Consider the following 25,540-nt stretch of genomic DNA (forward strand, 5'->3'; position numbering starts at 1 on the left):
TAAGCTTTACTGAGAACATTATTTATATATAAAGCTTTATTGAGAACACTTTATAAGGAAAGCTACCGTATATAAAATAGGTCTAGCTGCATAAAAATGGCACACTGGCAGGATACTGGTATGCTGGGCAGAGTAGGAAAATAACAGTCTATTAATACTCTTCTGACATCTCATGTTATCATTCATTTAATACCTTGCTTTAAATAGCAGAAATGGCAACCTCCAAGATAACCACTTATCTCTAAATGACTGATAAAGTGAGCAATACAAGTACCTTCAGATGCGCTGAATACTGATTGTTCTGAGGAAAAAAGTTCCCTTTTAAGGGTAAAAATTGGGGAGAAAAAAAATCTTCATTGGTGTCACTTTCTTGTCTTTTCATGACATCCAGTCTCTCACCCACAAAGCGAACATGAATAGTGGACAAGACTGCTTGGAAGAGGGGGTGTCCGCGATAGAGAGCATCATGGAAAAAAGCATTGCTACACAATTGTTGGTCAGATCATCTGTCCATCGTCCCCTTAGAAACAAAAGTCCCATATGTTGAGGATAGTCATACTTCATCCTGGACTGGAATGGGGTTGACATGTCCCTCATCCACCTGCTTTCTGCGCACCTCTGGAGGAGGACGAGGAGGTGGGTTCTGTGGAGGACGTTTAATGGTCTCTGCCACTTTCAGCTTAGGAGGAGCTTGTGGTTCAATAGGGCGCCATTCTTCCCCTCTTATCGCGGCCTAGACACACAAGAGAATAATAAGAATGAAAATTCAAGACATACTGAGTAACTACAATATATAAATTATATAAATGAATAAATATGTATATGCACTATTCAGAGTATGCTAGATAATAAAAAAAAATGTGAACCATTCACATTTGCCCATCTTAGTGGCAAGTTTTAAGTGGTTCTATGATCCAAACAGCTCATGGTGCCAATTATTGTTGCCAATTTGGAGCTTTTTTTTTTTCACTCCCCAAACGATGAAAACTTTTGTGGACCCTGCTGCTTTGAAACCCCATAGAACCCCTGCCAAAAAGTCCTGGACTATATTTTAGACATTACAAGCCTAACATACACAAAAACATACATTATGTGTTACTAAATTCAGAGATACAATGTCTGCAGAATTACAGATTCTGCTCCCCATGATCTAACTGGGTTTTAGATTTGTCATGAATTAAGAGTTGTTATGAATTAATGATCTGTGAATTTCATTTTCTCGGTAACCACCCTTTGGGTCTCCAGTAATAGGGTATTTTCACACACATTATATATGCTGCAGATTTTATGCTGGTAAGTCAATAAACTGATTGTAGGAGGGGCCTACTACAGGATCTCCCAAGTTCAACTTTTATTACTGGTTGATTTTGACACTTTATCTACCCAGTCGTATTTACAGTATCCCCACCCAAGAGAGTAGTAGAGACAGGTCCCAGTGATAGGACACCCTTTATAACATCCAGATGGCCCAATATGGCAAAATACCTCCCCTCCAATCTTTGTCTGACACTTACCAGGAAATAAATGATGGCTGCAATACCAAGACATACTGTGCCCAAGATGGTGGCCAGGATAAAACCTCCAGGTACTGCCAACCTGTGTAACCAAACCATTCAAGTTAATATATAAACGTTATTTCATGCAAATTTCACAGTGTAAGAACGTAATGCTCCTTTTTCCAAGCAAGTCTTAGCCAGTGACATTCCTCTCCTCAAATCCTGTGTACACTCTGGAATGCCCCAACATCCACACAGAATCAAGAAATAGTGAACCCTTTAGAACTACATCGGTGAACTATATTAATAACACACACAGTCACACTTTTCGTTCAATTTATTTAGCATAGTGAGTTAACACCCATAGTGCCGGAAGAAAAATAAATAGTGAACCCTTAAATTAATTTACCTATAGATCCTCTTTAGCATTAATCAAATGTTTCCTGAAGGTGCAAAAAAGATTTGTGCAACATAGAGAAGGAATTTTGGATCATTCCTTCCTATAAAGGTGTTTTAATTCATCAATATATCTGGGATGACTTACATGTCATCAGGTCATGCCACATCATCGTGATAGAGTTGAGGTCAGGACTCTTATTTGATGCTTCCAGAACACAAAGATTTTTTTCAACCATTCTTTAGTTGATTTTCATGTGTGCTTTTTGTCAGCTTTATCAGGTTTATCACCCACATCTGCAGGAATTTTATTCCAGGCATCTACTACCTGTACACTTTTAGTTACATAATACATTGCATTTCTTCTGATTCCTCTCCCCCCCAAAATAACCTCAGATTGGATCCCCTTGTTCTTGTGTTCAATTTCTGACTGCAAAATACTTCCTTCCTTAAACCTATTTAACCCTTTATCATGTTTAAAGGTTTTAATCAGGTCTCCCCTTTCCCTTTTTCCTCCAAACTTAGATTTACAGATTTAGTTGTTTAAAGGGGTTATCCAGGAAAAATACTTTTATTTATATATCAACTGGCTCCAGAAAGTTAAACAGATTTGTAAATTACTTCTATTAAAAAAATCTTAATCCTTTCAGTACTTATGAGCTTCTGAAGTTAAGGTTGTTCTTTTCTGTCTAAGTCCTCTCTGATGACACGTGTCTCGGGAAACGCCCAGTTTAGAAGCAAATCCCCATAGCAAACCTCTTCTAAACTGGGCATTTCCCAAGACACGTGTCATCAGAGAGCGCTTAGACAGAAAAGAACAATCTTAACTTCAGAAGCTCATAAGTACTGAAAGGATTAAGATTTTTTAATAGAAGTAATTTACAAATCTGTTTAACTTTCTGGAGACAGTTGATATATATAGAAAAGGGGTATTCCAGGAAAAAACTTTAAGTCTTTCCTGTTATACACTTAAGACCTTCTGTTTAATGTGAACTGCCAATTGTACAGTGCAATGCGGCGGTGCCACGTGATATCTTCACTCTTCGTGCCAAAGCACTGATGTCTTCTCTTCACCCCTTTCCCCTGCAGTCTTCCCAACACATATAGGCACGGTCATCAAAAAGCTGCTTCACTGGCACACACAGGTTTTAGACAAACCGTTCAGTACCAGGCCTTGCCAGTGCTCGGGTCCTCTCGTTAGGTTTGCATGCACCCAGCCCCAGCACTTTAGCCACCAGTGTGATACCATGGAGGACATGCAGTACCACAAGCTTGGTCATTGCCACTCTGGGCTCAGTCTTTGTGCCCCTGGGTCAGGCCTCCAGAAGTTAACCCAGTATTCCAGATGTTGTTTCACTAGAGCTTTATACCATGGGATCCCTGTTCCTACTGGTTATACCTCTAGCTATGCAGCCAAGTGCCTTATTTTACATTTGGAAACATTGAACTTAAGTTTCCATAGTTTTGGCCATTTATCTATTTAAGTTAAATCCTTTTCAATTTTACAGATACCTCCAGGAATATCAGCCATTTTTGTCATCAGCAAACAGGTAAAGCTTACCTACCAAACTCTCTGGTATGACCCTGACAAACATATGAAATGAAAGAGAAAAGCGGAAAGGCGCTCCTTGTGAAGTAACGTAGATGGTAAGGGTAGACAAATAGGTAGATTCAATACCGCTTACCAGATCAGGTTGTGCAACTACATACACAACAATGGGAAAAGTGTGTAGTAAAATGAATTCCGTCTGCAGCCTTCCTGAGCATATGTAGAGTATAATCAAAAGGAAGCTTCGTTTGGAGCAGGATAATGGTGCTGAATGCAACAGAGGATCACAAAGCCAGGATAAAATCCAACTGATTTATTACCAATAATGCAACGCGTTTCGCTGCGCATGCGCAGTGAAACGCGTTGCATTATTGGTAATAAATCAGTTGGATTTTATCCTGGCTTTGTGATCCTCTGTTTCGTTCAGCGCCATTATCATGCTCCAAACGAAGCTTCCTTTTGATTAAAGATATGAAATAGAATAGGATCCAGAACAGACCCTTGCTGCACATCATTTGTAACCAGTCTCTGCTCATAATACAAACCATTAACTACAACCTTCTACAATCTATCCTTTAGCCAACTGTAAAAACACTGAAACATCCAGGGATTAAATATCGGCATTGCATTACTGGCAGCCGCGGTCCGCCAGTTGAGTACCCCTAGCCCTAGGTCTTATTTTTGGGGTAGGGCTTATATTGCAGCCCACCCCGATAATCCAGCTAGGGCTTATTTTCAGGGTAGGGTGTATTTTCGGGGAAACAGGGTACATACCTTACTGAGGATGAATGTAACATTAACAATTTTTCAATCACCGGGAGAATTTCCCATGAGAAAGGATTGGTTAAACAAAACAGGTAGAGGCGCTGCAATCACAAACTGATATCATGGATGGCGGCAATATGCACCAATTATTTTGCTTTTATGGGATTATCCCAGCATGTTAACTTATCACTTATCTACACCATATCACAAGAGGCCCCACGGAAACCCCCACCATTCACAAGAACAGAGATTGTTTGTCCCACAAGTGAATGGCGTGGTTGTACCCACCTACCTCATAGATGGTGAATAGTCCAGTGGCTGAGCATGCATACTGCTGCTTCCTCCACTTAGGGGAAAATAAATCCCCAATCTTTTGATCGATAGGGGTTCTAGCAAGTAGCTATTGTAATGGTTAGTGAATATGTTCTCCTCATCTATAAAGTTTTTAACCACAGATTTGGCAAATTCTTCCTCCTTTTGAGACTTTAAAGAGGTATTCCAGGCCAATTTTTTTTTTTATATATATCAACTAGCTCCGTCAAGTTAAACAGATTTGTAAATTACTTCCATTAAAAAATCTTAATCCTTCCAATAGTTATTAGCTTCCGAAGTTGAGTTGTTGTTTTCTGTCTAACTGCTCTCTGATGACTCACGTCCTGGGAGCTGTGCAGTTCCTATGGGGATATTCTCCCATCATGCACAGCTCCCGGGACGTGACATCATCATTGAGCAGTTAGACAGAAAACTTCAGAAGCTAATAACTATTGGAAGGATTAAGATTTTTTAATATAAGTCATTTACAAATCTGTTTAACTTTCCGGAGTAGATAGATTAGATAGATTAGATAGATATATATATATATAGAGATATATATATAAGGTTTTGCCCGGAATACCCCTTTAAGGCATTAGTTTTACCTCCCTGTATTTTTAAATACAACTCTTTGTCAACTATAGCTTTATTTATAACCTATAGGTGGATTTTTTTTTCCTTTTACTAAAGTGGTTTCCTCCTCTTATTTTTGTTAATTTGTTTCACATATAGTTTTGTTACTTTTATAAGTCAATTTCTTCCTGCAGTTGGATGTTTACTCAATCTGCTCAGTAAAAAAGACATAAATAGTTCAGCTATGAGTGTGTTATTAGTTTAGTTGGATTGTGTTTGTCCAGGATTGTGATAACAACAGGTCATGTTTGAGTAGCAAGTATTACAGAAATCAAGGTAATTTCAAGTGGTTCACCTACTCCTTCTTGCAACTGTAACATCCTACATCAGAACACAGTTTCTCTTAAAGGGTTACTCCGGTGGAATTTTTTTTCCGATTCAAATGGTGCTAGAAAGTTAAACAGATTTACAAATTACTTCTATTTAAAAATGTTAATCCTTCCAGGACTTCTCAACAGCTGTCAATTACAGAGAAATTTGGGAAGTTCTTTTCAGTCTGACCACAGTGCTCTCTGCTGACACCTCTGTCCGTGTCAGGAACTGTCCAGAGTAGGAGCAAATCCCCATAGCAAACCTTCCCTGTTCCGGACAGTTCCTGACATGGACAGAGGTGTCAGCAGATAGCACTGTGGTCAGACAGAAAACAACAACTCAATTTCCTGTGTAGTATACAGCAGCTGATAAGTACTGGAAGGATTAAGATTTTTAAATAAAAGTAATTTACAGATCTGTTTAACTATCTAGCACCAGATTTGAAAAAAAAAAAAAAGAATGTTTTCCACCAGAGTGCCCCTTTAAAGGGGTTTCCAGGCTGAAATGACTGATGGCCTATCTTCAGGATAGGCCATCAATTGCTGACTGACACCCCCAACTCCTGCACTACACAGCGAATGGGACTGGAAGCAGTTGGTTCTGTTTACGGTGTAGTTGCCGGGCCTGGTCAGCTCCTTTCTCATTTTAGCCTGGTATGGTAAAGAGTCAGAGTTTCCTATCTGTAAGCATGCCCATCCTGCTTTCATATCTCATCTCGGCGCTAGCTTTACAGCCACGACACAATGACTCTTCACCATTCCAGTACCGCAGCCCCCCCCCCCCGGCCCCGTCGCGCTGCTCAACTCACTCCCCCTTAGTTCACCCAGAGTACCCCCTCCCCGCAGACCGCATACCCCCAGCCCCCCCCCGGCCCCGCCGCTCCGCTCAACCCACTCCCCCTCAGTTCACCTATTCAGTGTCCCTCCAGGGTTCCCCACTACAACTCCCAGGGCATGCTGGGAGTTGTAGTGGGGAAACTGGAGGCATACTGTATAGGTGAACAGTATACATAATACAGTGAACATAATACTTTACCTTGTCCCCGAGCCTGCGCGCGTCCTCTTCCTTCAAAGCGCTCGCTCCCGCCTGTCTGATTGACAGGCGGGAGCGAGCACAGCAGTGATTGAATTTCGACTCGTTGCCAGGCTTCAACGAGTCGAAATTCAGTGGTGACATCACTGCTGAATGCATTCGGCCACTAGGAGGGTGACACTTTTTTTAATTAAACTAAATTAGAGATATGTTGTAGTACTTAAGTACTACAACATATCAATTTTTTTGTTTTCATGACAGTGCCCATTTAAATATCAAATGTCTATATAAACATTATGAGAAAAACAACCTATTTCACAGGCATAATACATCAAGGAAGTACTCACCCTGCATGCAAAATAGCTCGGACATAGTAATTACGGGTGAGAGGACCAAAGACTTTCACCACCGCTGTCATGTACTTCTGTCCACTGAAAAATACAATAACATAATCCATTAGGGTTTGGCTATAACCTGCACAGTTGCATTGTCTACTGCAGTGTTTCCCAACTATTGTGCCTCCAGCTGTGGCCAAACTACAACTCCCAGCATTCCTGGACAGCCTTTGGCTGTCCGGGCATGCTGGGAGTTGTAGTTTGGCCACAGCTGGAGGCACCCTGGTTGGGAAACACTGGTCTACTGGCGTCTAATGTCCTGTTTCTGTCTCATCAGAGGCTCACTCTACTGCTGCGTCCCTCCACCATGCTTTACACAGCAGCTCTGCTTCTTTAGATACAGCACAGAGAACTACAAGTAAGGACTAAAAATGATAAACTACATGTAATAAATTTCGAGTGAGTAAAAGTATATGTGGGGAATTTATCATTGTATTTACATAATAAATTTGTATAAATTAGTTTATTTTTTTGTATACATTTTTTGCAAATTTTTGTGAAAACAGTGATTTGTGCAAAAAAATTGCAACTTTTTCCCTTCCACACTGCTTACATTATTTTAGCGAAACTCCTTAGGAAGAAGTCCAATTTTGGCTTCTTTCACACTGTCCTTGCGTCCCGTCAAGAACTGGTGTCAAACTTTTTTTTTTAAGTTTGACAGCTGCCATTTTGACGGGGCGCAACAGGCAACATCGGGTTCCAATGGACCCCATTATAGTCAAAGGGGTCCGTCGGGTGCCGCTGTTTTTCAGTGAGAGTAGCGGGAGAAAAAGTCACCGGTAGTAGTGACAACGGTAGTGTGAAAGGGGCCTTAATTGGACTTTTGCAGGGGTAGCTGAAGTATCAAATGCGACAATTTTGAATTGTCGCAAATTTTTGCACAATCTTAAAAGGGTTATCCAGGAAAAAACTTTTTTTTTTATATATATAAACTGGCTCCAGAAAGTTAAACAGATTTGTAAATTACTTCTATTAAAAAATCTTAATCTTTTCAGTACTTATGAGCTTCTGAAGTTGAGTTGTTCTTTTCTGTCTAAGTGCTCTCTGATGACACATGTCTCGGGAACCGCCCAGTTTAGAAGAGGTTTGCTATGGGGATTTTCTTCTAAACTGGGCGGTTCACGAGACACGTGTCATCAGAGAGCACTTAGAAAAGAACAACTCAACTTCAGAAGCTCATAAGTACTGAAAGGATTAAGATTTTTTAATAGAAGTAATTTACAAATCTGTTTAACTTTCTGGAGCCAGTTGATATTTAAAAAAAAAGTTTTTTTCCTGGATAATCCATTTGAGACCATACTTTGAAACTTTAATCTAAGATACTTAGCTATTCGTTTAAATTTTTTGTAGCGCAAGTACACATGATGTAAGCAGGCAAATGGCTTAAAAAAATTATTTTATTTCCACATAAAATTCTAAATCCCATCTATGTGCAGCATACTGTGGAGGCTGAGCTAATATAGGGGTTTAAGCTTAGAGATTTTTTTTTTTCAAGAAAAGAAAAGATGATGTCAGAAGATTACATGGGGAGTGAGACATAAGGGTCTTCCTTCAATAATCTACATTAAGGAGTCTCAGCGCTTGGCTGAGCATACAATACCACTGATTTCCATGGCTGAGCATGCAGACTATGGATCCATTGATATGAATGAATTTTTATTCTTTAAAGGTGAACACAGTACTGACCTCCATAGGGCACAGTGCACTTACCATCTCTCCATGCTAGACCCCTTTTTCCTTCTGCTTCTAGGATATTCCAGAAGTGTAATGAATACACCGGCCGCTCTGAGAGTAGAAGTTAAGGAATTACAGAAAGAAGAAAATATTTTATGTACCTTAAAGGGGTTCTCCGGTGCTTAGACATCTTATCCTCTATCCAAAGGATAGGGGATAAGATGCCTGCTCGCGGGGGTCCCGCCACTGGGGACCCCTGTGATCTTGCATGCCACATCCCGTTAGAATCAGTCCTCGGAGTGTGTTCGCTCCGGGTCTGATTACTGTCGATCACGGGGACGGAGCATTGTGACGTCACGGCTCACCCCTGTGTGACGTCATGCTCCGCCCCCTCAATGCAAGCCTATGGGAGGGGTCAGACTGACAGACAGCTGTCACGCCCCCTCCCATAGGCTTACAGTGAGGGGGCGGAGCGTGGCGTCACACGGGGGCAGAGCCGTGACATCACAATGCGCCGTCCCCGTGATTGGCAGTAATCAGACCCGGAGCGAACACGCTCCGGGGACTGATTCTAACGGGGTGCAAGATCACGGGGGTCCCCAGCGGCGGGACCCCCACAATCAGGCATCTTATCCCCTATCCTTTGGATAAGGGATAAGATGTCTAAGCGCCGGAGTACCCCTTTAAAGGGGTTATCCAGGAAAATACTTTTTTTTTTATATATCAACTGTCTCTAGAAAGTTAAACAGATTTGTAAATTACTTCTATTAAAAAAATCTTAATCCTTTCAGTACTTATGAGCTGCTGAAGTTGAGTTGTTCTTTTCTGTCTAAGTGCTCTCTGATGACACCTGTCTCGGGAACTATCCAGAGTAGAAGCAAATCCCCATAGCAAACATCTTCTACTCTGTGCAGTTCCCGAGACAAGCAGAGATGTCAGCAGAGACCACTGTTGCCAGACAGAAGAGGACAACTTAACTTCAGCAGCTGATAATTATTGGAAGGATTAAGTTTTTAATAGAAGTAATTTACAAATCTGTTTAACTTTCTGGAGCCAGTTGATATATATAAAAAAGTTTTTTTCCTGGATAACCCCCTTTAATGCAAATAAAAGGAACAGCTCTACCTGGGTCTTGGCGCTCCCTAGTCCTATATGAATCTAATAGTAAATAAAGCAATAGGTCTGAATATCTTTGCTCTTTGCTTCCTCTCTGGTCTGAGACAGTGTTTTTAAAAAAAAAGTGTGCCTCCAGCTGTTGCAAAACTACAAAACTGTTGCAAAACTACAAAATCTCAGCATGCCTGGACAGCCAAAGGCTGTCCAGGCATGCTGGGATTTGTAGTTTTGCAACAGCTGAAGGCACACTGGGGAATATGGGACGGTCAGATCAGTTGCCACTGAAGTGCGGTAGAACCGATAAGGCCAGAAAGAGACTGGAGTTGGCGCTTTGCCCAAAAATTATTATAATAATGATTGCAGCTGAAAAAAATAAAGTATCCATAATGACTCCAGCTGAAAAAATAAAGTATCCATAGGGTTAAAGAAGTGAGGTGGAGGAGGAAGCCGTGTACAATAACAGAGTAGTAAACAGGGAACTCCAGTGAAATAAAGATGTTATTAAGATGAGTCGTGCAAATTACAGGTCTGACTAGTGATCACAGGGAATTCCCAGCAGCGGAGCAAGGACACTCATAAGGAAGATTTGTCAGTCTCCTACTGCATATTTATAGGGCTATAACGCTCCAGAGGTCTATGGAGAACAATCAGCTTGATGCTATGTACACACGGCGGAATGTGCGTGCGGAATTCCACAGGAACTTTCCACATGGACATTCCGCTGCAGCAGAGTCGCATTGATTTCAATGGGATTCTGCTGTACTGTTCACATGGTAGAATTTCCACAACAGATGTTTCTGCCGTGGAAATCCTGATTAGAGTGTCCACAAAAAGAATAGACATGTCTAGGAGACGGTTATTTCCAAATGGTCCTAGCAGAATGTCCACACGTATTTTCCGTGCAGATAATCTGCACAAATTACACAGTCTGAACATACCCTAAGGCTATGTTCACACAGTGGAATTTCAATGCAGAATCTGGAGAAAGAATTCAGCTCAGAAATTCTGCTACATGAAGTTAAGGTTGTGAGGAATTTAATTTCCACTGTCCCATTCACACAGCAGATTTTCCGCTGCTGAATTACCACTGCGGGAATTCTGCAGTCTGCAAAAACATTGAACTTGTAAATTCTTTTGTAGAATTCCTCAGCAGAGATTAACCCCTTGAGGACGCAGGCTTTTTTATTTTGCACTCTCGTTTTTAAAAATCATAACGCTTTCAATTTTCCACCTACAGACCAATATAAAGGGGTTGTTTTCGCATCACCAATTTTACTTTGTAATGACATCAATCATTTCACCACAAAAGCTACGGTGAAACGAAAAAAAAAAATCTTTGTGGGGCAAAAAAAAAAGCCATTTTGTCAATTTTGGGGGCTTCCGATTCTACACAGTGCACTGTTCAGTAAAAATGACACGTTATCCTTATTGTGTAGGTCCATACGATTAAAATGATACCCAACTTATATAGGTTTTATTTTATTTTACGGTACTTCTTTAAAAAAATTATTACCATTTGCATGAAAATTAGCATGTTTAAAAATGTCCTCTTCTGATGCCTATAACTTTTTTATTTTTCCATATATGGGGCTATATGAGAGCTAATTTTTTGCACAGTGATCTGAAGTTTTTATCGGTACCATTTTTGTTTTGATGGAACTTTTTGATCGCTTTTTATACATATTTTAGGGTATACAGAGTGACCAAAAATACGCAATTTTGAACTTTGGAATTTTTTTAACGTGTACTTCATTGACAGTGCAGTTTAATTAACTTTATATTTTTATAGTTCAGACATTTATGCACGCCGCAATACTACATTTTTTATTTTTTGGGGGGGAAAAGAGGGGTGACTAAAACTTTTATTTGCGAAGGGGTTAAATCACATTTATAAAAAAAAAAATTTTGACACTTTTTTATAGCTCCAATAGGGGACTATTACATGCAATCAGTAGATTGCATACCTGTTCAATGCTATACCATAGCATATTATTGATCAGTGTTATCTGTGCTCGATTGCTCAAGCCTGCAGAGCCTGGCTAGAGAATCAAGGGACAGATCAGATGGCGAGGAGGCTCTCGCTGTCCTCTCAGCTGATCGAGACATCGCGATTTCTCCGCAATGATCCCGATCTGCTCCGCTGAGCTGCTCGGAGTTTATTTTCCGCATTTTAGACGCCGCAATCAACTTTGATTGCGGCGTCTAAAGAGTTCATGCTTGGCATCGGCATCGGCTCTGATAGCAGCCGGAACCGAATGGCTAAGAAGCGAGCTCAGCTCCTGAGCTTGCTTCATAGACCTACCGCACGACAGCGCCGTATATGTATGGCACTCGTTGTTCAGGGTTTAATGAAGTCTATAGGACTCTGAATTCTATCCAGAATCTGTGTGTTGAGCGCAAATAATTCCGCACACATTCCGTGCAGAATCTGCAAAACTGCAAATAATCCACTGTCAGCTTGGCAGAAAGAAATATGAGCTGAAGCATACCCTAAGGCTAGGTTAACACTATGGAGCTTCGGATTTCCAACCAGAAATTCCGCTACATGAAGATAAAATGAGAGTGAATGTGTTTTCTGTTCACCCATTCACACTGCGGAATTTATGAGTATGGAATTTAACTTTTTTTTTTTTTTACGGAACTGCAACTATGTAGTGGTTAGGTCACTGAATGCAATAATTAGTCCTGCATAGTCACCTTGTGTATATACATTTACACATATACATTCCTTTATTTAGGCTAGGTTCACACCATATTTTGCATTTAGACATTGTACAAAAAAGAAATCCATCAAGTTTTTTTTTTTTTTTTTTTTTTTTTTACAGGACAGATAAATGACATATTCTCCATTTTTCTGTAGATAGATCCTGACAGAAACTTGTCAAAAAGAGACAAATTGACTTTTTTAAAGGATTAGGTCAGCTCTACATCATGCTCAGAATTTCATTTCGAGGATCTGAAATTTCAAATAACATGTCCTTAAAATGACATAAATTAACCCTAAAATAACCAGTAAATACATGCGGACATGTTTGGCCTCAGAGTCCAATGATAGCAGAAGACGCAATGTGGTGCACAACCCTGAACAAGTATGCAGCTATCAGAAGGACAGTGTTACCTATTACCACTAAACCTGTCATATCTGGTACTGCCTCCTGGTGTTAGGATAGGCTGCAGCGATGAGATCCTAGCAATAGCTGCTGAATAAGGACAGATCCATTTTACTTGCATTAGATCACAGTAATGATGTCATTTGTTACAAAGGATACATTCCATACGCCCCAAACTGCCAACCTTTAAACTGTCCGGCAACTGCAACAATACCGCCAGAGAGGAGGACTGTGGAGACAGAAAACATTGGTTACTGATAGCAAGAACAGTAGAAACATGGCAGCTAAGCCTCCATGGCTACTACACATGGAAAACACTGCTTTCTGCAGGTGGTTTTTGTCAATGTACCAAATATTATTTTGTAAATTTTAAATGTATATCTCGCAAGCACATTTAAATGATCTCTGTCGTTTGCAAAAACTTTTCATATAATGTAAAAAATAACAGTATATGTACATATACATTATTTTAAATATTTTTTTATATTTTTGAGTAAAAAAAAAATGCTGTCTTGTCCCTGCAGCTACTGCCTGTGTGTCTTAGCTGGGATAAAATACAGGAACTGTGGGCAGTACAAGCAGGGCTTTGTGTACAGAGTCCTGCTTGTTCTGCCCACACTTCCTGTATTTTGTCTCTGCAGAGTACTGCTTGTTCTGCCCACACTTCCTGTATTTTGTCTCTGCAGAGTACTGCTTGTTCTGCCCACACTTCCTGTATTTTGTCTCTGCAGAGTACTGCTTGTTCTGCCCACACTACCTGTATTTTGTCTCTGCAGAGTACTGCTTGTTCTGCCCACACTTCCTGTATTTTGTCTCTGCAGAGTACTGCTTGTTCTGCCCACACTTCCTGTATTTTGTCTCTGCAGAGTACGGCTTGTTCTGCCCACACTTCCTGTATTTTGTCTCTCCACAGAGACACACTGGCAGTAGCTGCAGGGAAAGTATACATATACGTTATTTTCCACATTATATAACAAGTTTTTACAAATGACAGTGCCCACTTAAAACATTGCAGCTTTTAGCAGAATATATAATTTTATTTTGCCTTTAATTTTTAGTCTTTTCACAAGATGAACGTTTGGGGCTTTTAATTTTTATTGTGGTAAAGTGGGGGTTTCAGCAAATGCATTCTCAATTGTGACAAAACAGAAAGCATAGAAACAAAAATACAAAAGTACATTTTCTTGAAAAAGGTTTCCGGGTTAAATTCACACCAACAGTGTACACTTATTCTGCAGCTTTAGCTTGCATGACACCCTTTATACGTTCCTAGAGCACCCACAAAGAACAGCAGGCAGGAGAGCAAGCGCTGTCACAACTACAAGATGCAACCCCCTCCACTAAAAGGAGTTTAGTGGGGACACTGCTGTACAAAATGGTGCTAGGGAATATATTTTAAAGAGCATGATTTGCATATAAAGAGTAGTCAACAAATGCTTAATCTTACTATTTGTAAACAATAGGGAGGAAATTTATCAAGAGTGGTGTAGGTGAACTATTGTTCTACACCTTTAATTTGGGTGGTGGCAATGTGTACAGGCGCCAAATTTATTAAATGGTTGCATGGCATGTGATAAATATGCTTGTACACTATATATATTTTTTTTTATTACACTCTAGTCCACCACTTTGTACAGTTTCTCCTCTGCCACTTTTTACCCCACTGGCAAACCCAGCCAGTTTTGTAAGCCAGGTCTGGTGTAAATTAGCAAAGGCTCTAAACAGCAACTGTGACAAATCGTGTGAAAAATCAACACCACAAAAACGGGGAAATAAATGATAAATTCAAACTCCCCCCATATCTCCAACAATACATCACAGCAGTGCATACTCTAAATTATCAGAGATGCCTAAGCCTAAGAAGGAAGCCAGTAACATTGTAACAGAAGCTTAAGATTTCATCTTATGTCACTTGTGATCAAATGAATATACATAAAGTAAAACAAAATAAAGCATGAATTTAAAAGGGATTTGTCAGCACTATATCATGCTTAGGGTTCAAGCATCAAAAAGGCAGTGTGTCTTCTCCCCCTCCTGCATGATTGATGTACAGGGCTTGGCTTCCAGTGCTGAGCCTTGTATGTCTATCAATCAAGGCAGGGAGGAGGGAGAAAACATGGTGCTGTACTTTGTATTGCTTGTTTGACACTTGAGTTCTGAGCATGATATAGAGCTGACAGATTCCCTTTAAATTCATGCATTATTGTTTTATTTATGTATATTTTTATTTTACGTTGAGTGACATAAATTTACAAGTTGTATTCACAAGGTTGGTTGCTTCCTGTTACCTCTCAGGTTGAAGAACCTCACACCTCTGCTGAACCTTGCTGGGCTCGAGCCGAGATGTGTAAATGAGCCCTAGCTGCTGGGCCTGAGCTGATGTGTAAACAATCGCCATTCTTGTAGATCAGCACTTGTTTAAAGAGCGTATTACATGAATCGGTAGCCGTTCGGCCCTTTGCTTCCATCCCTCGTTGGACACACATCCCCAATTACAAGAGGAAAGGTACAGCTGATCAGCCAATGAACAAGCATTTGCTCATTATTCTCTTTTACAGAAGGCAATAAAGACCTGTTCGGCTAATATTCACTTTGTGTAATAGGACCAGGGGCATAGCTATAGAGTTAGCAAAGGTAGCAGTGGCACTGGGGCCCTGGTGCCTTAGGGAGCCCCAAAGCACATATGCCCCATTAGAGACCAGTAATATAGTTGGCATACGGGGCCCTGTTGCAGATCTTGCATCGGGACCCAGAAGCTACAAGCCATGCCTCTGAACAGGACCCTTATATTCGCTTGCACTAAGCGGCAAAATGGTGTTTAAAAATGAAGCTGTACTCCAAGTGAATGTTGCCAGCCTGCTGCCAACGTGCGGTGGGGGAGCACACAGATCTGCATCTATCCTCTATGGTGCAACATGAACACAGGATATCATTTTAAGAAATACCCTGTGCAGCAACTCTTTCCCTCTCCACTTCCCTCTAGAAAGATGAACTAAATGATTTCTTACATTTGTGTAATCGGCCAAGTCAACAGTCACTGGACATCTCACAATGTGATGGAGGGAGCGGAATTAACTCTTAATTACTCAGAGTGTGATATAGATATGAGCAGGAGGAAGGTCTCTATCTAGATGTAGTATACACTTTATAGACCATGAAGTCCTGTGGGCACGGTTTTAATCTGTTTATACAAGGGATGTATCACAACAGGGCTAGGCTAACTTGCTTGGGTCTGTGAAAAGCTGGGTGTTCATCCTGATCTTCTATGTTCATGAACAGAAGGGCAGAATTACACACAGGTAAAGAAGTCACTAGTGGTTTTCAGGAGGGGTACAGCTTAAGTTAATGCAGAGATAATAGCAGTCACGTCCATGCCCTGATGCCTCGGGTCTAAATGGTACATGGTAGGTGGGGACCCTGTTACAAAGCTGAAAGTTACACTTCTGGTTGTCATCCAGCATTTGTTTCCTAAGAGGTGGAAATGGGGAAAAGCTTAATTTAAAGGTCTCTGTTTTCTAGATGTATTATAAAAAAAAAAGATGGTCTGCATCATTCTAATATATAGAACACTGCATTCTGCCTCCCCACACAGATTGTGGGTTTTACAAAGGATAAAGCACAATGACAACATTACATCTATTCCTAAATACAAAGACAGTTATGGACCAGGACAGATGTGGGAGAACCAGTTCACTATCCAGGTGTGGCACAGAGTCTTCTATGAAAAGTAACTTCCTCCTTTCAGTTCCTCATACAGTGTTTAATATGTTGACATTTAGATGCGGATACTTGTCCCGAAACTTCCCCCTTATGTGTAAAGAAAAATCTTTTCTGTAGCGTTCTGACCAACCACCTAACATTATAACGGACTTTACTTGTTCCGCTTGTAGCTCCTAGTGAAAAAGCTATATCATGATTTTACACCTGGTGTCCCATGCCCTTTATAGTACTGTCATCTACATGTACATGTATGCAGCTAAACTTGAATGATATAAACCATTTGTAGTTGTGGAGGTCCATTAGTTCAGTTCTTGAAAACTGAATTGAAAATTTGTCTAATTTATACCTAAAATGACATTTCAAATGATTCTGGGTGCACTTAACACCGGGGTCCATTGTAAAATTTTTACACCCCAACTATTATAGTAACAGACATTTAAGAGGTGAACGAGGGCAGGTCATAAGATGTACTAGGTAGGGACACTATTGCTCTTTTGTAATTGATATAGATAAAATAATGAAATATTAATCACACTATGAACAGCAGGCAAAATAAGGTACGTTATCTTCTAATAATCAACAATAAACATGCATACTGTCTATAGTAAGATGTAGCAAGCCAAGTTGTCATTCAGTACAATGAACACCATTATCAATAAGTAATGTTACAAGGGACTGCAGGAAACAGCTACTACAATAACAATCTGTGGAGTTACATGGGACTGCATTTACAATTAGCTCCGATACATGTACAATATAAGCAATTCAGCACTAATGATAAGATCATTCTATTTGACACATAATACTTACTGAGTCCTGATGCCAGTGCCTGCTCATTTGCCCACATTGCCCATTCTATTTGCCCCATGGCTGTAGATCACACGAAGATAGCAGATTGTATAGAAACTTGGAGACTCTAAGCTGCAGAGTATCACTTCCTGCTGATGAGAATTTTGTTATATAGAGAGCTCTGCCCTACTATTATACACAGTACAACCTCCCTGCACTGCCCTTCCCTCCTATTATACACAGTGCAGCCTCCCTGCATTGCCTTTCCCTCCTATTATACACAGTACAACCTCCCTGCACTGCCCTTCCCTCCTATTATACATAGTACAGCCTCCCTGCATTGCCTTTCCCTCCTATTATACATAGTACAACCTCCCTGCATTGCCCTCCCCTCCTATTATACATAGTGCAGCCTCCCTGCATTGCCTTTCCCTCCTATTATACATAGTACAACCTCCCTGCATTGCCCTCCCCTCCTATTATACATAGTGCAGCCTCCCTGCATTGCCTTTCCCTCCTATTATACATAGTACAACCTCCCTGCATTGCCCTCCCCTCCTATTATACATAGTGCAGCCTCCCTGCATATCCCTTCCCTCCTATTATACATAGTGCAGCCTCTTTGCTTTGTCCTTCCCTCTTATTATACATAGTACAATGTCCCTGCTCTGCCCTCCCCTCCTATTATACATAGTGCAGCCTCCCTGCATTGCCCTTCCTCCCTATTATACATAGTGCAGCCTCCCTGCCTTGCATTGCCCTTCTACCATTATACAGCGTATGTCCACAGTCTTCTACACTTGCATTGTATCCTCCACTGAATGCTCCCCTCCCATAGACAGGCCCTATATCAGCCCTCCGTAAGAAAAGATGCCCATAGCTGTAGAGGTGAGATGTTAAATAAAAGTATCTTGAAAGCTATATACCCAGAATGACATTATAGTTTATATCTTATATCTATACAGCTGCAAAACTACAGCTCCCAGCATGCCCAGACAGCCGTTGGCTGTCCGGGCATGCTGGGAGTTATAGTTTTGCAACATCTGGAGGCACCCTGGTTGGGAAACACTGATCTATACTTTGAAAGGGCTGTTTGTAGGTGTAACTATGATCTAACCCTTTCTTGATATTAAAGAATGACTTCTAATCTGACCGTGGCCAACATCTGCTTGGAGTCTGTATGTTCTCACACAAAAAACAAGTAATCCAACTGAAACAGTATTCTGAGGGGTGGTTCATGGCTAAATGCAATCTTTAGAGCAGTAGTCTCCAAACTGTGGACCTCCAGATGTTGCAAAACTACAACTACCAGAATACCCAGACACCCAAAAATTGTCCGTGCATGCTGGGAGTTGTAAATTTGCAATATCTGGAGGTCCACAGTTTGGAGATCACCACTCTAGACTGTATCTTTAAAAATACTGGGGACATTCATCATTGCATTTTGAGCTGTTTTGTGGTCTATTTGGTGCAGTTTGGTGTGTTTTTTTTTTTCTTCACCCAACTTAAATAGACATTCTTCACAATGTTGTCTTGCAGTACACCATTTATCCTTTTCACCATGCAGTGGTCACATATTTATCAACTGTGACTTTAGTAAAAAGTCGAAAATTTTTGTGCATTTAACAAAATCGAAGCGCACATCTACACTTACCGTATATACTCGAGTATTAGCCATTCCGAATATAAGCCGAGGCCCCTAATTTCACCCCAAAAACCTAGGAAAAGTTATTGACTCTACTATAAGCTTAGGGTGGGAAATAAATCATCCCCCCATGTGATCATCCCCCCTGTCATCATCCAGACCCCCGTCAATCCCTTCGTCATCATCCAGACCCCCCTTTTGTTTTCTACTCACTTCCCCAGTTGTTCCTTTCTTGGTGGGAAGGAAGGGTGAGCTGGTCCGGGCCATCCATCTTCGGCCACCTATGCTGCAGGGACCATCCGGTGGGGAGGGTTAGTCATTCCGGGCTGTCCATCTTCACCGGGAGGCCCTCTTCTCTGGTCCGTGCCGGCCCCGGACTAGTGACGTTGCATTGACGACAATGCGCAGGGACGTCCCTGCTCATGAACGTCCCTGCGAGGTGGCGTCAATGCAGCGTCACTAGTTCGGGGTCGGCCCGGAGCAGAGAAGAGGGCCTCCCGGTGAAGATGGACAGCCCGGAATGACTAACCCTCCCCACCGGACGGTCCTTGCAGCATAGATGGCCGAAGATGGATGGCCTGGCCCATCCCCTCACAGCTAAGCCAGCTATGTTTTTGTTCACTCGAGTATAAGTCAAGGTGGTTTCAGCACAAAAAATTGTGCTGAAAAACTGCTTATACTCGAGTATATATGGTAGTTCTACATCTAAAAGGAAGCATGAGAAAAACCTCTACACTGAGGAAATGTACAAAATACTGATAATACAGTAAATTGATCATTGTCCTTGCAACTTCTTGATAAATTTACTGTCAAAAAAAGGGTGGAAAAAAAAACTACACTAGACATCTTTTGATAAATGTCCTCCCCCATTTGTAGGGAATTTTGAGGTAAAGTTTGTATGTTCTCCCTGTGTTTCCTCACACACTTCAAAAACATACTAATAGCTCAATTTAGATTGTGAGCACCAATGACAGGGACCAATATGAACGATGACATGCTCTGTACAATGCCGTGGAATATGTTGGTGCTATGTAAAAGAACAAAATAAATAAAACCAGGAGGTACCTAGTAGCAAATTCCCCTCCCTTTTCCATAGGCATATTGTATTACAAAGGAACATCAAGCCTGATTGTCAGCTTTAAGATGGTTAGGGCTTTTCCAATCTTGTACAATGCTCAGTTATTGTGAAACTATTGTGTAACAGACTTTTTTGTGTTTCAGTTCTATACGACCTTTAGGATCTGTGTTATACTGCAAGCATTATATACTTATCATTAAAATAAATAGGCTGTCCTCCAGGGTGAGAGACACTCTCTCCTCTGGCTGATGAGGGGGTTCTTTAGCACCCCCTTTCCTCCACTGACTTCTAATGCCTTACGATAGCATTTCAAAAAGGTAAAGTCATCAGCTTTAAATAGAGCAACAGGGATATATAAGGAGGGGCTGATATTAGTCACACATGGATTGTATTTACCTGTTCCATTGCAAGCCTCTCCCCTAAAGTGACTGATAACAGGGATGTTTAAAGGTGATGTGCTTTTATATTCGATATTACAATAAATATATATTAATTAATATAAAAAATTAAATTAATATAAAAATCACAGGATCGATAGACATGGTAATGTCTGGAACATAATGTTATGTTATGGAAACAAAATATTTTGTTTTATTTCAGTACAGAGTATAAACCATGCTTGCCATGCCGATAAATACATGCACTTACATGTCTTGGCATGCTATCAATGAGGTTAGTAACCTTTTTATGACCACTAATGCGCCTCCTTATGGTGGTCATTAAGGGTCCCTATTTTAGCCTGCCATTTTTACAGCGGGGCTAGAATAAGGCAGCGCAACACAGATCTATCTCTTCTTTTCAAGATCATGGGAGTTCGGCTGTCAGCATGGCAGCGGGGGTTCCCCTGTAACTACCAGCTCCTGGTGGATTAACCTTTCCCATCACGACCACTGCATGTGAGGAGTCTGTATGCCATTTGGCCCCATCGGCTTTCCAGTGACAAGATTGCCAGTGCAAATGGATTTCCATGGCAGCCAGGGGCATTGAGAAGGCCACCAGGCCTGCCATGGGTGCCCGAGTACACCTCTGTGTCTGCAGCATGTCTGGGTACATTGCCTGTCGGCATTATGATGACAGGTAAAATACATTCCACTAGTATTTGTGCAAGGTTTTATACCAGCAATCTGCTAATCGTTGTCAAAGTAGTCTTGTGGGACTAGTAAAAATAAAATGTAAATAAAATTGTAAAAGTAAGGGGAAAAAAAATGCTTGCTCTGCATCACTAAGACACAGCATTAAATGTTGCCAACATCTTGGCCAACACACATGGTGATAGTCAATAAAAATCTCCTGTTCACAGGTTCCTATGGTCCATGTAGCTGCCGAAAGCACGTTTAAATGTGCAGGGCAGCAGCAGGTATATTGGAATGTATGGCCCTTTAAAAAAGACCAAACATTCTGAAATATCAAATAGAAAAGTAAAGCATACAGGAATATCCTGCACTCACCGCACAGCGTCAGACTCTAAGCTCCAAATCGGATCAGCCGGGGACCAGGACTGCAGCGATGCGTAGGCGCTGCAGTCCTGGTCCCTGGCTGATCCGGTTAGGAGCTTAGAGTCTGATGCTGTGCGGCGAGTGCAGGATATTCCTGTATGCTTTACTTGTCTATTTGATACTAAGTCTATCCCTATATCACGTCCTAGCACCCCCACTGACTCAATCCTGAAGTCGGGCATCTGCTTTACTGCTACACAATACCCTCCACTTGTTTAGTGTAATTGGACTACGACTCAGTGGTGCCCTCCTACCTCTTCTGACAGACATTCTGAAATATCAAATCAATAGTTGGATTGAGGTTTAATTGTGATGTGTACAGGTATTTTTGAAATGCATGGCCTTTTTAAACGCCAACCTCCTGAAATATTATATCACTAGTTGCATTAAGGGTACACTGAAATGCTTTACAGCCAGCATTGCTCAAAACTGACAGGCAGGCGTCTCTAAGTGTCCAAATTATAATGGACAATTCATTGGAATTTACAAGTAAAAGCTGACAGTTTTTAAAAAACAAAAAAACTGATGGATACAGATGTAAAGATTGTCAACACAAATTTATGGTCATATGTAGCATAATATTCCCCACTAACCAACACAAATGTATCTCCCCTCGAAAACAATAATACATTTAAAAAAAAACATTAACAAAGGGAACTTATTAAATAACATTTTTGTTTTATTTTCCCATTCAACTGGGAATAACAGATACAAAATGATAATTTTATCAAATTTATTTTTCCTTAAAGGGGTTATCCAACTAAGCAAAACTGGTCAACTAAGATTTGTACCACATACATACATAGGACAGAGGAAAAATGTGCTGTTTTTCAGTAAAGTAACTTACATCACCTTACTGTTCATCTCCCCCATGGATCTGATCACTTCCTGCTTTTCTCTCTGAACTATGACCCTTTAGTCACCATCCAACATAGCACAACCCCCTTAGTTACATGCCCATTGGAGACCAACTGGCAATACATTCAGAAGACTACAGTTTACCTGAGCATGTGTAACCACCTCAGTGGGTCATAACCAAGGGTAGCAGGTTATCAAACAATGCTGACACATGGGGGATAAGCAAGTCTAGATGTCTGAAGCAGGACATTATCTGAAATAATTGTATGTTTGAAATAGGTTTAATTTCATATAATGCATCGGTGTAGAACTATTTTTCTTACTGGGAGAACCCCTTTAGGAAAATCCACACACTTTAGTGACTCCAGTAATTAAATTATTTTCCTTGAGATATTATGAATGCCCTTCAGAGCAATATACAGAACTCACTGCTCAAAAACTGAAAGAAAGATTAGAAAATCCGATTTAAAAAAGTGTCTACTGAAGTCACGTAACATCAGGCACTTGTCTTGGGAAGACCGTCAGGTTCCAACAAATCCAGGGAGAGATCTTGTGATTCCATGGGGCCTGGTCCTGGCTGCAACATCAAATGAAGGGTCAGAAAGTTACAAGATCTGCACACATTGTTTTTTTTATTAATAACTAGCTGAGTACCCGGCGTTGCCCGGTTTTTCCTTCCTAATCCTTGTTGGGGAGGAAAATAAACAAAGGAGGAAGCTTTTGACTTCATATCCCGTCCTCATATATTGTTGTCATATCCCGACCTCCTATCTCGACCTCCTTTCCTGTCCTCATATCTTGACCTCCTTTACCATCCTCCTTTCCGGTCCTCCTATCCCGACCCGTAATATGTGTACCAGGTATTATTGAAATATCTCCCGCTGTACGGAAATTATGTGGTAACATACATTTCCCATTGATTTGCATGGGACTTTAAACAAAACCCTGACCCTCACAAATGGGGGTAGTTAAGGGTTAAATTAACTATCCTATATTTTAAGTGGACATATAAGTAACATGTGACCAAGTATTATCGAAATATCTCCAGCCGTTTGGAAGCTATGCAGTAACATATATTTCCCATTGACTTGTATGGGACTTTAAACATAAACCCCGCCCCTGGCAAATGGGGGTGAGTAAGGGTTAAATCACCTTTCCTATGTTTGTTGTTGACATATAAGTAACATGTGTGCCAAGTTTCATGTTCATATCTTTAGCCGTTTGGACGTGATGCTGGAACATACATACATATGCTGAGTTTTATATATATATATATATATATATATATATATATATATATATATATATATATATATTTAGACCCTTTAAGTCTGTTCAAAAATTCAATCATAAGCTAGTCACTTCTAGAGCTACAACCACAATCTGCCAATAGGAACCCATCAGCACTGTGATGACCGACATGCCAGGGGGTATTCAGCAAGGGGCATGTACTACAACCGACCTTTACAGAGGTGTTGCTATGGTTCCCATTCTCATCATATTTTGGAGCTCTGCTGCCAGTATACATTTGGATACCACTAATAAGGTATTCAAACATACTGTTGTGTACACAGATGATAATTAGAGATGAGCGAAGTTACAGTGATTTGATTCGTCACGAACCTCGCGGCTCGGCGTTTGCTGACTTTATAAATGAGTTCAGCTTTCAGGTGCTCCGGTGGCTGGAGACTCTCTCCTAGGACTGTATCCACCTTTTACAGCCCACCGGAGCACCTGAAGGCTGAACTCATTTATGCAGGCTTAAGTCAGAAACTGCCGAGCCGAGAAGTTCATGATGAATCGAATTACTGTAACTTCGCTCATCTCTAATGATTATGGACCATGAATAGTCCGATTGTGACATTTAGTCTGCTTTATGCCAGTATACATATTAGTTGAGGAACAGAAAGGTTTGATATTAAAAGTGTACTAGCGTAAAAACAAAAGCAAATGTAGTCACAATCTACATTTGGTTCATTATCACCTATGGATGTGCTGGAGTATACGTTGCAATATCGATTAAAGGTATCCATATGTAAACTGTCAGCAGAGCCCTGGATCCTGATGTGAATGGGGCTTAAGGTACATATAGATGTTTCAGTGATAGCAGTCTTCTATGTAGAGCCTAAAATTACACTCACTAAATATACAAGGAATACATATAAGTCCCGAAAAATGTATTCTGTTTATAATATTATTGCATTATATGCATTAATATGTATTATCATTTTATTTTTAATAATTTATTTCTATTAACTTTCAGTTTGATTTAAGGCTGGGTTCATACTGTGTTTGTTTAGTAAGTTGTAGGTATACTTGTTGTTCCGTCAAAAAGGTATGCCGATGAAAGCGTACTTCTATCGCATTCAACTGTAGCGTGTATCACTTAATATACTTTATTACTTGTGCTGTTCTAAAAATCTGTTTATTTCTTTTAGAAGTATGACTTAACATATAAACTATGAATTTATGGAACAGTCTACCTGAGGATCTGGTTACAGTAGGTTGAGGACATCAAAAAAGGCTTAAACACATTCTTAGAACAAAACAAGATTAATGCATATGCAGAAATATTGCATCACATCCCCTCCCCTTTATCCACCCTATACCCTCCTTGGTAGAACTTGAATGAAATGTGTTTTTTTTTTTTTAACAGTACTAACTATGGGGGAGATTTATGAAAACCTAATCTCCCCCTATGTAACTATATGTCAGACCTGACCAAGTTCCAATAGGAAAAGATTTTTGGTGTGAGACTGGCAGGGACATCTGTGACTCGATTTGATGAGTGTGTGGAGGCCCATCACAGTATGCAAGGACTGGCAAAACATCTGCAGACAGAAACAGCTGTGGTTGAAGCCAAAGCTTGACATGAGGAAGGAAAAAAACACTATAGCCAAATACCGATAAAACAATGGCTTCTCAAATTACTGCAGAGGTGAATGCAACTTTAATCCCTATATGCAACCACTAGAAAATATGCTTAAGGGTACGGTCACACGAACGCAGAATTGATGCGAAGGATTTTCTGCTGCAGATTTCAATGTAAACTAAATGACTGAGCACAGCTTCTAATCGGCAATTACAAATCCTGCGCATCAACTCTGCGCAGGATACTGTATGTGTGAACGTACCCTAAAAGTTCCCTAGTTTGACCACTATAA

At 40.6% G+C, this 25,540-nt stretch overlaps 2 protein-coding genes across 4 annotated transcripts in view; both read right to left on the bottom strand.

Annotated features, from left to right (window-relative positions):
• Positions 1-22,939, bottom strand: LOC130276351 (cytochrome b-245 light chain). Its single transcript, XM_056525591.1, has 7 exons — positions 22,806-22,939; positions 17,321-17,448; positions 12,950-13,019; positions 8,601-8,675; positions 6,843-6,926; positions 1,515-1,596; positions 1-733 (listed from the first exon to the last, which is right to left on the bottom strand). Exons 2-7 carry the CDS (start codon positions 17,376-17,378, stop codon positions 554-556), a joined length of 549 nt encoding a protein of 182 aa, XP_056381566.1. The 5' UTR covers positions 17,379-17,448; positions 22,806-22,939; the 3' UTR covers positions 1-553.
• Positions 17,329-25,540, bottom strand: part of MVD (mevalonate diphosphate decarboxylase) — a 24,551-nt gene continuing 16,339 nt past the window's right edge. Inside the window, exons 11-12 of one of the 3 annotated variants that reach the window (XR_008845094.1) lie at positions 22,806-22,953; positions 17,329-17,448 (exon numbers count right to left, since the gene is read on the bottom strand). Coding sequence is in view for 2 of the 3 variants with exons in the window: in XM_056525583.1 (XP_056381558.1) it covers positions 22,873-22,953 (81 nt within the window). In the remaining variant the exon portion in view is untranslated. Of the gene's footprint in view, positions 17,449-21,644; positions 22,954-25,540 lie in introns of those variants that run through there. The other 2 variants (XM_056525583.1, XM_056525584.1) reach the window with 2 other exon arrangements.

Source organism: Hyla sarda, chromosome 6 (genome assembly GCF_029499605.1).
Source record: "Hyla sarda isolate aHylSar1 chromosome 6, aHylSar1.hap1, whole genome shotgun sequence".
Taxonomy (NCBI): Eukaryota; Metazoa; Chordata; class Amphibia; order Anura; family Hylidae; genus Hyla; species Hyla sarda.